The sequence below is a fragment of the Biomphalaria glabrata genome, chromosome 10 (genome assembly GCF_947242115.1).
Source record: "Biomphalaria glabrata chromosome 10, xgBioGlab47.1, whole genome shotgun sequence".
NCBI lineage: Eukaryota > Metazoa > Mollusca > Gastropoda > Planorbidae > Biomphalaria > Biomphalaria glabrata.
The window spans coordinates 32,888,658-32,903,105 of record NC_074720.1 but is presented as its reverse complement, the minus strand read 5'-3'; the positions used below and the strand labels follow the sequence as shown (position 1 = coordinate 32,903,105).

The window sequence follows — 14,448 nt, the reverse complement described above, 5'->3', positions numbered from 1 at the left end:
ACTGAGAGATGATAGCTAGGGTACCATAAAGTTTTGTCACACCATTTATCAGGTCCTTCTCAAGGGCGATAACTTAAGGTTGGATAAGCTTTCACAGTAAAGTTACTAATAACAGCATTGAACACTGGAAGTTAATTATGTACATGCTTTAATTATATAATACACAAGCACTTATACAGCTTCACTGTGCTCAGGGGAGGTTACAGCTGTATGAGATATTTGCACAACAAATCCTGGTTAGGGAAGCTCACCATTGAATTCTAACACATTTGTGCAGAGAGAAACATGAATAACAGTGATAAATCTAAAATATTAAATGTACATCTGAAACCTACAAGCATTACATGACATCTTTTAGAACTATAAATAAAGTGTCATTTTTATCTTTGAGAATTACAATGCATGGTAAATTCGCAACAAAGAATTACAATACATGCTAAAATTGCAAAGATTAACAATACATGCTAACATTGCAAAGTTCTGAATTTGGTAAAAAAGTGTAGCCAATACATTGTCAAGCTAAAATTTACTTTCCTGAACTCCCTTTTATGCTTCAAAGTTTTAAATATCTTTTCATTTATAGCTAAAGTAAGCCATGTTCTTTGATTATTTATTGATTATTTGATTATTTCCTGGTTCACTATAAATTAATGAATTCTCTACAAGTAACATATTTATTCCATCGTAAACCACTATATTGAAAGGAACAGAATAAATCCTAGCTGAATCTAGTGCCTAAGTCTTCAATTGTAACATGGCAGTATTAAAGAAGAAGTTTGGCTAGCACATAATATCCAAGCCTATTATCATTGTCATTTAAAGAAACTTAGTTTATCTCTTGTTTCAAGCAATCTTTTTTTATTTTTCAAGTTTATATTACAATGAAAATTTAGGCAGAAAGAGTACTTTTAGTTTAGGATATTATGATTAACTTTTCATTCATTAAAGGTTAACGTTAAGCATTAACGTAGGCACATATGTAATGGAAGTGTTTGCTTGTACAAAGGATTAAAAGTAGTTTGTGGATATAAATTTTGTTTTAAACATGTATACAATATATAATAATGGGTTACAACAGATTTACAACTCATTCCCCTTCAATAGACAGCACCTTTACAACTCATTCCCCTTCAATAGACAGCACCTTAATCTAATAAACATGGAAAACCTGTAGCAAAAAAAACTCTTCAGATGATGAAAATGACTGACTTAAAACTGGATCTAGGTGAAAAACCATCTGTGTTATGCGTTTCATTTAGTAATAAGTGTAGTAAAGAGTAAGAATCTAGTCAGAAGAGAAAGGGTGAAATAGAACAAAAGTTTTAACAACTCAATTCTATCTAGTAGATAGAAATATATCAGCAGTTATCACAATTTACAAGACGAACAAAACTTCCAAAAAACAAGGTAGGCCTACATTAGAGATAAATATTGAGGGACACTCAGTACTACACCCTAAATAACTGGCAATCAATCTTTTGAAAACTGGTGATGGTGAACCAAGAAACATTACAAATTCCTAGTCATTGTTGCTTTTAACTTAAGATACAAAAGTCTCAATGTTTTTTTCAGACTTTTCAAAATAAATTAGATGGTATTTTTTTTATGTGTAATTAAATTGCTAAAAAAATTTTTTTTAATGTACCTATGAAATAAGAACTTAATAAATTATTTTCTTCTGATTTTTCATAAATGTACCAACTGTCATGTACAACTTTCAAACTTTTTCCGATTGTGATCCACTGGAAAATATGTTGCAACAAAAAAAAATGAAAGACCAGTACACAATAAAAAAAAAAAAAAGGGGGATATACATTCGAATCTGGTTAATCGAACCACAAGTTAATCGGACCAGGAATTATTTGGACTGAATCCTAAAGTAATCAAAGCAACCTATTATACAATGAAGTCATGTTAATCGGACCAGCCGGTTATTAAGACCAAAACAGTTACATTCGATTGGTCCAATTATCCAGATTCGACTGTACTTAAATAAGTAAAAGATGCTAAACTTTTTACTTCTTATCTACAGCCAATTTATTTTAAAGCTCATAATGAACACAGTAAAATTGTGATACTTTTAGAAAAGTTCATATCTCCCATGTTTACAATTTGAGAGATTAAAAGAAAAAATCTCTTGACAAGTGCAAAATAAATTATAACAAGTAATAGTTTTTAAAAGTTTCATAGCTAACAAATTACTTTGTATTTTTTTCAATAACTGAATCATAAACTAAAATAAAATAGAGCTTTGCAATAGACACATTTTTATTTATTCCACACAAAATGAACTAAAAAAAGAAATTTACAAGGTTATCTGAAAACAAAAATTATTTCCATGTTTGGACAAAACTAATATATAAAGTCTTACCCATTTTCAAAATAGAATCATTTTAATTTACTTACAAATTAAAATCATTTTATTAATTTAGCTAGCATTTGCTTTTATTCATAAAACAAAAAACTTACTGGTACTGAAGATGTTCAATATTTAAAAAATTATAAATAACTGACTAGCTATTTTATACTGAGGACAACCAAAAAAAAAAAAAAAAACAAGACAAAAAACAATGATGTCTACTTGAAAAAAAACAACAAAAAAGATATTTTTTCAAGTCAATCCTTTCTGGCCCCATTGCAGTGAAACTAAAACTGCTGATATCATGAGATAAGAACAGTTATCAAACATGAATGCTTATTTTTCTCCAATGTAAAAGAAAGGATCTGAAAACTTTTATTTCACCTGCGGGGCATAAAATGAAATTTGCAATAATTAAAATAATCTTTTTTTTCCAAAGGTAGCTCCTCTAATTAATTATCAGCTTATTAAAAACAGTTACAAAATACTTTTGTGTGTGTGTGTGTGTGGTTAAAAATCAAACAAGATAACAAATAATCTTGGGGCCATTATCAAGAAAGATCATCAAAATAATTCTGTTTTTTGGTTTCCTCTGAAAAACTTTGCTGTTCCACATTATTTTTTTCTTCCGTCACTTTTCCAGATTGTGCACTGTCATCTTCAAAATCAACATCTGAATAGATAATGCGTTCACTTGTGTCAAACTTTTTTCTACGGAGTGCTGAAGGCAGAATGACAGACTCCTCAGAAGTCACAGACAAATATTCATCAAGCGTTCGTTCTGCGCACTTAGCAATGAAGCGTATAAAAGGTCTGATGTCACCATCATTAGCTTGCTGAAGGGTCTCATAGTAGGTCAGGCGGTCATCCACCTCAATAGATACAGGAGGAAACCCTGCCTGCATTAAAATAAGGTTCATGAGTAGGCGTGATGTACGGCCATTCCCATCATAAAAAGGGTGTATGGCAACGAGCCTGTAGTGAGCCAGAGACGCAAACTCAATTGGATGAAGAGCTAAGGCTTCCTCTGAATTCAGCCATTCAACAAGTTGACTCATGTGACTTTTCAACTCTCTAGCTGCTGGAGGAGTGAAATCTCCAACATAAACCTGCAAAGTTGAAATATAAATATTTTATATTGTTATTCTGAAAAAGATTCAACATTGTACAATATTATTTTTTCAACACTTTTAATCTGTTGCCACAGAATTTTAAATAAAAGAAAATAGTGGGGCGAGGTGGTCAAGTGTTAAAGTAAGTAACAAGTTCAGGTCCAGTTGAAGACTGGGATTTTGAACTATGGGATTTTTAGGATGCCAAGCGTCTACCCAACTCTAGGTACCTGACATTCATTGGGGGAAGTAAAGATGTTTGGTCATGGTGATGGTCACCTCCATGAATGTCAGCCATATAAACAGCTGAGCTTTATATCATCTGCCTGGTGGTGTGGTATGCACTCAGGAGTGTTGCCTTGATGGTCCCAGGTTCAAATCCTGCCACCACCATCCTTTGCCATCCTGCAGGAGGTTAGGTCTAGGATGTAATGATTTTCAAACCTGAAAGAACATCTGAAACATATAAAACAAACCAATCTTTCCCTATATATAGCAATATCTGATATCTATTTACTTTTGTGTGTGTCTGTGTGTTTTTCAACCTTCATCCTGATAAAGTAGTCAATGCTTCACTTGAAACATGTGCTTATTTTATTGAAAAATTTCTAGATGATAACAATACATCATTTGAGACCAGACCAGAGTGACTGTTCATTGTTGCTGTCATTTCATTTGTTATGATATTAACAAGAAAGTTACAGAAATCAGACAGAAAATAATAAATAATTTTAGAACCATGGTTGCTAGAGCCAGCCAGGCAATACAATTTTAATTTAGTAAGATGATATCATTTACATGAGCCCACGCTTTACCTGACTTGTGCGGAACCTTCCAGCTTCTGTTGGATCCACATACCCCAAAACTCTAGTGTGGATGTCTAAAATGTCTTGTAAGGTTAAACGTCCAACATGGCCAACTAGAGTGCTATTTAAAGTTAAATACAGAGAAATAAAAGCATAGTAAATATTAAAGAGATTTAAAGATGTAAAGGATTAACAAAAATTAAACATGATTATGTGTGCGTCAGAAAAATTGTCTAATAGGCATGTTTTTTTTTAACCTAGTTAGAAACAAAAGTCATACGAACTTATATCTGTTGCTGACAATTCTAAAAAAAGAATGCTGTGAGAAGATTAGATTGAACAAAAGAATTTGGTACAGAAATATCAAGAGCCTATAGCCCATAATGAAATTCCAAAAATTTCTAATTGGAAACCACAAGATCTAGATCAGCTGACTGGTCACCCAATCTCAGCAACATAAAGTAGAATACATGAAAAAAATGATTATAAGGCCCATCCTAGATATTTTACCTGTTGATATAGCTTAGAGCAGAGTCCAAGCCCAAGACTTCATTCTGTTCCCTCAGACTTTTCCCTCCTACTGCCAGCCGGGTCTCTACTATAGACCGGGTCTGTGCAAGGGTCAAGGTGTTTCCCTCAATGGCATTAGTGTGGTATATATGGGCAAAATAAGCCTCTCTCTTGGCCCTACGTAAGCCAGGGTGGTTGTGAGGTATCCTGTAGAGTTGGGCTCTCTTTTGGTCGACCCTGTTAAAACGAGCTTGATCAATCTCTTCAACAATGGGACCTTTTTCAGTGACAAAGTAAAAAAAATGAAATAAATTAAATAAAAAATTAAATTGAACAAAGTAAAAGAGACATAAAAAAGATATATAATTTTTGTTTTTATGTTTATTAAATTAAAAGAAAGGTTTGAATTTGTGCATATTTTCATGTCTAAATTTCTTAAACTGTAGAAATTTTGTAAGTTATAAAGGTAATTAGAAACAAAATTATTCTTTAAAAAGAAAATTTATATTTGATAATATGTTGGTCTATGTAATTAAACTAAAAATGTGTTTATGTAGACAAACTGATTTATTCCCTCATACTTTTTCTCCACTTTTACTTTGTTTTTTGTTAATAACCTGATTATCTCAAAAACTTTTATCCATGTATTTGTTTAAGCATAAAGACGTTTAATTTTCAAAGCATAATAATTTGATCAATTGTTTAAATACTTTATTAAATGGTATGGGCAATTTATGACTGTCTACAAAAATACATCCACTGTAATTAGTAACAATATTTATACCGAGAAGCTTGTTATTACCTGTACGTTGGCGGTTTTGCAAGGCTCTACTGTGTTCAGGACTGTTTTCAAGAGCTATATGATACATATGATCTGCTTTGACTATATCATGAATGTGCCATTCTAAAAACTCCCCAAAAGCTGTCAAAATATCTGAGTGTGATGGGTCTAAGGCCAAGGCATGCTGAAATACTTTCATGGCTTTGTCAGTTTTACCTCTGTTTTGCAGATCTAGAGCAATGTTCATAGCTGCAACTGCTTCTCTTTTGACATCTATAAGAAGAAAAAAAGTAAGGCTGTGTCAATAATAAAGTACAATCTTAAAACCATGAAGAGATAAGGAGAATGAGAAAACTTTTAAATGCAGATTTGTCAATCATTCACTTTCTGCTAATGTTCCAAAAATTCAATCAATATTGCATAATTTTTGGGGCCAAAAGATTGACTGAACTCTAATCATTTGTTTTTTTAATGAATGGCTATGTTGAGTCAATAAAATAACCATAACTCAACTCAAAGGATGGGACCACAGCCTGGGCTTTGTATATATGGTCAAAATGTAGTTAATGCACAGTATTTCAATTCTCTATGCATCTGATCATCTGAAAAACTAAAAAGACCCATGTTTTCATGTCTAAACTCATGGTTTGGGGAAACTAAAAACCATACAAATGGGTTGTAAGAACGTCTTCTCAATAAAACAGAAATTAGAGCTGATCCAAAATTCAATTTATATACAATTCCCCAGGTCATAACCTTTTTTTTATCCTTGTTGATAGTAAACACTTTACTGTAACTTTATCCTTCTTGATAGTAAACACTTTACTGTAACTAGTACTACTGTTCACTCCCTTTAGCCTAAATTCAAGGCTTAAGCCTATTCCTATAGAATTAAATTAATGCTTGTGAACTAATCAATAAATCTATAAATTATATTTTCTTGTAGTCAAGCTTAAAAACAAAAGTGATCTCAAAATTGAAAAACAAAAAGTGTCCATTTGATTATAATATTAAATGATAAATGTAAACATATTCCTAACTGGATATCCATAGGCAAGTCAAATTTGAGTTATCAAACTATAGATCTACTAGTCTTTACCCTAGGATCTTTATACTTTATAAATACATTTTATAAAAGTAAGTTATCATATTTACAAGTACATATAATATATATATCTATATATATATGTTCTTATAATATTTAATTATAATATTATATATATAGATTAGATAGAGTCTAGATCCATAGTTACAGATCATAATTTTATGTTACTTCAAGAAGATTAACATTTTATATATATATATATATATATATATATATATATATATATATATATGCCTAAAAGCCCTAACACACTCACTGACTCACCCATTGTCAGAGGTGTGTGGCAGAATAGTTATTTTATTTGTGTAAGCATGGTAAAACGGTCTCTCACGGATCAAGCTGTCATTTAGCAAACAATTGGGGACAGGGATACCGGTGGGACATGTAGCAGAGCCTTATGTTTATCTAGGGGAAAATGTTGTGATAATAGTCTGGGTGATAACATGATCATTAGATAATTAATTAGACATAACTTTAGGGTCTATAAAGACAGTAACAGTTAGAGCGAAAAAAAGGCAGACGAGATAACCACGGCTTGGTGTTGGAGCAAACTGATGTTAGAAGAAGTCAAGTGCTAGTTGTTTGTGACTGATTAGAGACAGCATTATAGGTGCACATTCTTTTAGAGCACGGGGTGATGGTCAGAGACGGTAGATCTATATATGGTGTATCCTTGCCTGCTACGCAAGGGGATATCACTCTAGTATTGAGTGGACTGTGACGTTGGGTTCCAGGATCCGTGCAGAGACTAGAGAGCGAGAGAGACAAGAGAAAGAGAGAGTTCATCGTGACCTACATCAAAGCCAAGCATCAATGTCTATGTGATTATTAAATTTTAATTCTAGAATAACATGAGTTAAACTTTATAATAGTATTTTAATTTATAACTTCTTTGTTGTTTTTTTTATATATTATACTGTCGTATTATATGTAACTTTAGTTGTTAATTAAATATTTATTTTTCGTATGCAAATTTGTGTCCAGAGATCATGATTTATATCATTATTGAATATTGTGGTCTTTAATCCATAGTCATCTGTGATGTGTGTGTTTTATCACTTAAATTACATCAGTAAGAATCATCCTAGACATATAGCCATCAAGAGCTGATATCAAATTCTTGACACCCATCACTACTTCTACTTGCCAAGGATGAAAAAATATGAAAAGTTAACCTGTTATTACTGACTTAGGTCAAGAACAACTTTAATAAGCCATTTTCACGATCAAATCCACAGTGGTTAAATTTCTAATTTGCTATTTTGACCCAATATTTATTTTTTAGAGCTGACATATCGAAATGTACAAGATTAAACTTCTCTCTGTTTTTAAGCATTATAAAAACTTTTTGTGCATAGATTTCAATGATACAAAACTTGCTTTTGTAGACATTGTATATTAAACAATCAATTTAATATTTCCTTCTTTTAGAGGACACAATGCTAAAATTGTAAAGACAATGTAGTGAGAGGAATGGGAAGGGGACATTCAAATGAAGCTTTCGGAAAATGCATTTTTTTCCCCGCTAGGCCTGAAATTGATGGTTTAAAGAAATGTTTGTGATATCTAAATATGCTAAAAAGTTAGAGGTTGTCATTAAAAATTTCTGAAAAGTGTGAAAGCAATTGTGTGTGTGTGTGTGTGTGTGTGTGAAGGGGGGAGTGAATAAGTAGAACTGATTACTGATATTAAAATTCATTGGCCAAAAGCATGTGTGTGTGTTAGGGTGGGGGGCATTAAAGATTCTCATTCCAAATTAAGTCAAACATTTATGTCAGAGAAGTTACGATCGGATAACAGTAAAAACAAAATGGTTCCAGAGAGAGAGAGACTCAAAAAGAGAGAGAGAGAAGGTAGGTGATACAATAATTCACTGGCCAAAAGTATGTCAGGGGAAACATTAAATGTTGCCTGTTAATTGATACTATAAAAAAAAAAGATGGGACGTTCCAGCCATAATTAGCAACACAAATACAAAGCATGGGAACAAATAGACTGGCATACCCAGTGCGTTGAGTGAGTAATGCTAATAATTTATTATTATAATGTAAAGACTAAACCTACCTTTACTTGCTGTAAATCTCTGTTTATACCTCACACTTACAGATGTGTCATAAAATGTGTCAGAATTCTGAGATTGAAATCCACAATTCTTAACATTATCACTGTCACAAGAATGTAAAGCTTTATGATTAAGATTATCCACACTTTCACTTGGGTCAATATCTGGACAATTGTAGACTTCAGTATAAGTCCTTCGAGAGCCAATATACAGCTTTTCTGAGAAAAATCCAATTTTATTTTTACTGAAAAAACCTATGTTACTGTTCCCTAGATCTATGTGAACTCCCAAATTTGTCAGCAGGTAAGTCAAAAAAGGTTTAGGGAATGCACAAAACAACCCTAGAACTAAGCCAAGAGAAAGTATAACAAGCGAAGTACCAGTGAAAATTATAAATTTATTAATATTGAAACTAAAAGTTTTAGATTTAAAGAAACACCATGAATATTCTTTGAACATTACTTGAGATTCACGTGTATAATTACAGCCTTTACATGAATAAAACATATTCTGTTTCTCTGAACACTTCCCATTTTCCGATACTGCCATCTTTTCCCGGATGTTTACATCATCACTTAAAGAGACAATATCAAATGAGTAGGCTAAAAAGGTAAACAAAGTTTTAAAAAACTAAACGAAAACTAAACAGATCAAAACTTTTATAAAATTATTATATTAAAAACTAGAATGAAGATTTCTTTTTCATATTAAATATACAACTATATAACTAAAAATGTAAAATCAACATTTATTTTAACATCTATGTATAAATTAGATATCTATATATCTAGCATTTTTTTTTAAAAATATACTCACATTTAGAGAGTCTATATCTTTTCTATAAAAAAGTTATTCCATATTTTAATCAACCAATCATAATAAAGTTGTTTATAGAAAAATCTAGGTCACAATCTTGCATATCAACACAGCTGTGTACGATCTAGAACGTGGCACTTTTTGCTTATTAATTCTTTAGAGCTATCTGTTAGTCTCTTTTATTTAGCATCTGTTTGTGTACAATTTGTACGATTGTGTTTCGAAAAAAAGCAAGTGCTGGCCCTGTGATTTGTGATACTCATACTCAACTGTTTTAATTTAAGTATGTCTGTCTCAGTGTCTGTCTGGCATTTTAATTATATACTAATACCATTATTTTAATTTTATGTCTGTCGTCTCGAGAGACGATCTTAACTTTTAAGTAGTCTATGTAAAAGATGATTAAATTAATAATTTAAATGCACATTTTAGACATATATTATATATCTATATAATATAGACTGTCACTGGATCTAGCTAGACTATAGTCATAGTCTAGGACATAGACTTATTGTCTTATTAGGACATAGTCATAGACTCATCTCAGTTGATTTTGAAAGATTATTTAGATCTAGATCTATATTGAAGTCATGAGTCTTGAACTGAAGATCACAACAACGAAAAGTTATTTCATTATTAATTAATCATTATTTATTATTATTAGAGTCTAACTAATTAATAAATTCTAGATAGATCTATACTAATTTAGATTTAATTTTAGAAAGTCAATAATAATATCATTAATTAGATGATTAATATCTCTATTTAGTATTTAAATTTAACTATTCAGTCTATTGCCATTATAAAAATCTATATTCTAGATTAATCTAGATCATATCATTATCATATATGATCTAAAATCTAAACTAAATTGAAATTCTAATCTGCTAATCTAGATTCTATATTGACTATATCATACACATATGATTCATATATAGTTATATAGTATAAGTATATCTAGATCTATCTAGATTTAGGTTTGAGATCTAGATCTGTCAGGAATATAGACTCTCTGTTTTGTTACTTTTTTACTAGTCACTAGACTCTAGATAGATCTACAGACAGTTTTCACTCAACACTGGTTTTCAGTCGACCAGTTACTGAGGCAGCCATCTAAATTCTAATCTCTTTAGAATTCTAGACTTATGACAATACACTCACACTGGTGATTTGTCTATAAGTCTAAAATTTTTTTAGAAAACACTGACTTATTGCTATTACTAGAAAATATTTTTAAAATGTTTAGTTATTACCAACTTCAGTGTCTCAGTAAAAGCTTTAGGTTGTAAATATTAATTTTCTTTCTTTTTAATATCTATTTTTTCAATTCAGTGTGTTACAATGGGTGATACAGAAGTATCCCACAACTCATATTCCTCTTCTAATAAAAAGACTGATGACTCAGTCACTGGTAAGTCAAATTAACAAAATATCCAGATGTTAGTAAAAATATTGTTTATTTGTATTGAAATGTTTTTGTCATAGTATGAAGATTTCAGTTTATCCTGTGTGTATAATATACTTTTCCTGTAGTTCCTGTATGGTGAAGTGATGTGAATGAATGATGCCAGAGATAAACAAATGGTATGAATGATAGTTGTCTTTGTTGACACAGAAATTTTGTCCAATTAGTCGTAAAAATTGTAATTTAGAACAATAATTTTTATTTTTTTTGGTAATGAGTTTTATTCAGCGGAGAACTTTTTAACAATTCAGTACTTTTTTTATGCTATTAAAAGAAATGACCATGCCAAAGAAACAGAAAAGTATCAATTCCCCCACCATAAAGAGCAATCTTAAAACTAAGAACTGGATGCATACCGTTAAATTTTCACCTTAACAGAATAAACCCCATACATCTACCCCTATGTAGACACTGTGCCCACCTTTAGGAAACTGTCAATAATACCATCTTTGAATTTTCCAATTTGATTTATCATAGGCAGAGCCTCTTGTCACAACAACTCACCATAAACAACATGCTGTGTAGCAGTGCAGAACACCTGGGGAAAAAAAGCACACTATTTTTCCTTGGCAAGACATTGAAAGAGCTTACAGCTCTGCAGCTAAAATCTGGCTTGAAGAAGAATTCTATTACCAATTATCATGCTGGATTCATTTTGAATGAACATATTTACACAGCAATTACCATTCAAAGATTTCTGTTCTGCCATCACCAAACCACTTTTTGAAATGTATTATGAAAAGCCACTGACGTATGGGAAAGCTGTGGCTCTGTGGGAATTTTTTTTTTTTAAGTTTTGCATTGTTGTTTTGTTAAACATTTTAATTAACTTAATTTTGTATTTTATAAACATACTATTTTGTTTTTCATAGCTTCTACTCAGCCCTCTGGTGGATTTTTATGGAGAATGTCGAGTGGCATCTACAGCACAGCCACAGGGGCAGTATCAGGTGCTGTGGGCTATGGAGTTGGTGGAGTCAAGTGGGTGGCTGGAAAGACAATTGACGTCGGTTCAGTTGTTGCGCATAAAACAATTGATGCAGGTTCAGCAGTAGCCAGCAAACTTCCCTTACCAACAGTGTCAGTACCATTTGTTGCTAAAAAAGACAAAAAGGAGTAAATGACGAGCCATTGTCAACTATAGATAGACATGACAGTTGTGTCTATGATCAGTTACAGAATTTTTGTGAACAAAATTTGTTGTGTCCCCTAAATTGTAAAAAATTCACATAGGCTTGTAATTTCTATTACTTTTTATTTAAAAGAAAATTATAAGAAAATAATTATTTGATATGACATTTCTGTTTGCAAATATGCCATATATCATGGATATTTGTTTTCAAAATGTCTTGTATTTCAATTATTTAACAAGTTTTTTCTCCTTGTTGTCATTAGACTTTCTATTAGCTATGACCGGATATCAAATATAATAACCCCAGGTTGTAAAGAGGTTATAACTCTTTCTAAATCATGTAAAAGTTGGAATAGAAAGTTTATGTAAATGTAAACCAGTATTGATTGGTACATGGCACAGGAGGTTGTCAAACAAGTTGTCTCTGCATGGTCACACATTTCAGAAATAAGAGTAGTGTGAAAGAACCTATTAGCGTGGGTGCTGGCATTTTTTTTTGTTCAGTGTGAGTGCTGTAATATTTATTCATTATAAGTATGGTCAATATCACTAACTAATGTTATATAATATGTTAGGGTCCAGTATTGGTCTACATAAGAGTAGTGCTCTAAATATTTATATTATTGAATCTTTGGGCCTCTGTATATTTTCCAATGGCAGTATTTTAAATAATAATTTATAGCTTCATATTCAGCTTGTCAGCACTATAGAGATTATAGAGATGAATTAACACATTGTAATTTAAGACACTTCTGAAGGAGAGCTTTTAAAAATACAATCTTGAGTAAAGAATACTGATGTATTTAGAAACTGCTTAAAGACTTGGCCCAATGCAATTGTGCAACCTTCTTAAAACTTAAAAAAAAAGAAAATGGAAAAAAACAATTATTTAATCTTCATAGGCTTGTTGGGAAGCTTAACAAAGAGCTTTAAAATACTCTAAATACATATTAAGCTTCAAAGCGTATTGATCTTAATTCACAAAGGAAGAAATGTTTTGTGTTTATTTATTATAAATCTCTTTTTTTTTTTTTTATTTCAAGATTGCTAAAAAAAAAAAGGTCTTAAAATTTAAAATATAATTCTCTTTTAAAATTGTAATCTCTGATGATCATATAAATGCTTACTATTGCTAGAAATGATTATTCAAACTTCACTCCCTGTTACAGTATTTTTTATTTTTGTGTGCTATTTTTGGTTTGTTTTCATAAAGGGGTGAAAAAAAAATGAATATCATTATACAATACTTATTATATTTCTTTATTGATATTATAATTATTTTATGATCATTTTTTTTAAATCTGTCCTACACTTTGAGTGATCCCATTTGTTCTTTGTGGGGAAAAAGTATTTTTTTATGTCAATGAACATTTAGAAATCGAAGTCTTTCAGGTGAGAGCCTAGACCTTATCAACTAGTCAAATTATACTTGTATACTTTACTTGCGCTAGAAGCATATATTAGTATACATTTTGGTTTCAACCAAAAAGAAATCTAGTAAAGTCTAGTAAAGGTTTTATTTCACTGCTCATTTATCAAAATGCATTTTAAAAAATAATGTACAGCTGGGTTGGAAGGGTAAAGATGTAGATCTTGAAAGTATTTTTTTTTCATGAATATTTACATCTATTTTTATCAATCTACCGTGTTTATTAACTCATTAAAAATTCTAACTAATCTACATTCAACATATTTCTGCTAACTACTAACTTTGTTGTAGGTACTGTATAACAGTTTAAAATATGGCTTCTGCATACTAAAGGCAACACTTTGCATGAAAGGAACAATTTGTACTAAGCTCACTGTAATTTAACATCAGATTTTCTGGTGCATTGATCTTTGTAACAATTTTAATTTTTAGAGCACTACTTATTTATTCCTTCAAACTTTTGTTTATTTGTGTTCAATCTCTTACTTAAAACTAATCTTTTCAATGTTTATGGTTTTGTAATCTATTGCTAAATAATGATTGACATAAACTAATCATTTTGTTACACGTTGTTATCTGATCATGATCTGAATGTTATTGTTACAGTCATGCATTTCAGTTAGATTGAAAATGTATTTGAAAGGGGTGCCATAGTAACAGGTCTCTTCTTTTCAATGGAAATTTTAATTAATCAGTTATTTCAACAGTTAAGTCGAGGACGCTGGAGTTCAAATCCAGGTGGAAGCAAGACTTCGTCCAGAGTCCTTTGAGCTTGCTTTAATAGCTTAGAGACAATATTGTGTGCTATACATAAATAATAATTTTATTTGACGAGTTGCTTTGTTTAACAAATTTTTAATTGATTTTAAAT

At 31.0% G+C, this 14,448-nt stretch overlaps 1 protein-coding gene across 1 annotated transcript; it reads right to left on the bottom strand.

Moving 5' to 3' along the window:
* Positions 1 to 401: 401 nt before the first annotated feature.
* On the bottom strand, positions 402 to 9,315 carry LOC106077521 (protein adenylyltransferase FICD-like). Its single transcript, XM_056044037.1, has 5 exons — positions 8,738 to 9,315; positions 5,590 to 5,841; positions 4,788 to 5,064; positions 4,287 to 4,398; positions 402 to 3,468 (listed from the first exon to the last, which is right to left on the bottom strand). The coding sequence occupies exons 1-5, from the start codon at positions 9,282 to 9,284 to the stop codon at positions 2,911 to 2,913; spliced, it is 1,746 nt and encodes a 581-aa protein (XP_055900012.1). The 5' UTR covers positions 9,285 to 9,315; the 3' UTR covers positions 402 to 2,910.
* Between the last annotated feature and the right edge of the window lie 5,133 nt (positions 9,316 to 14,448).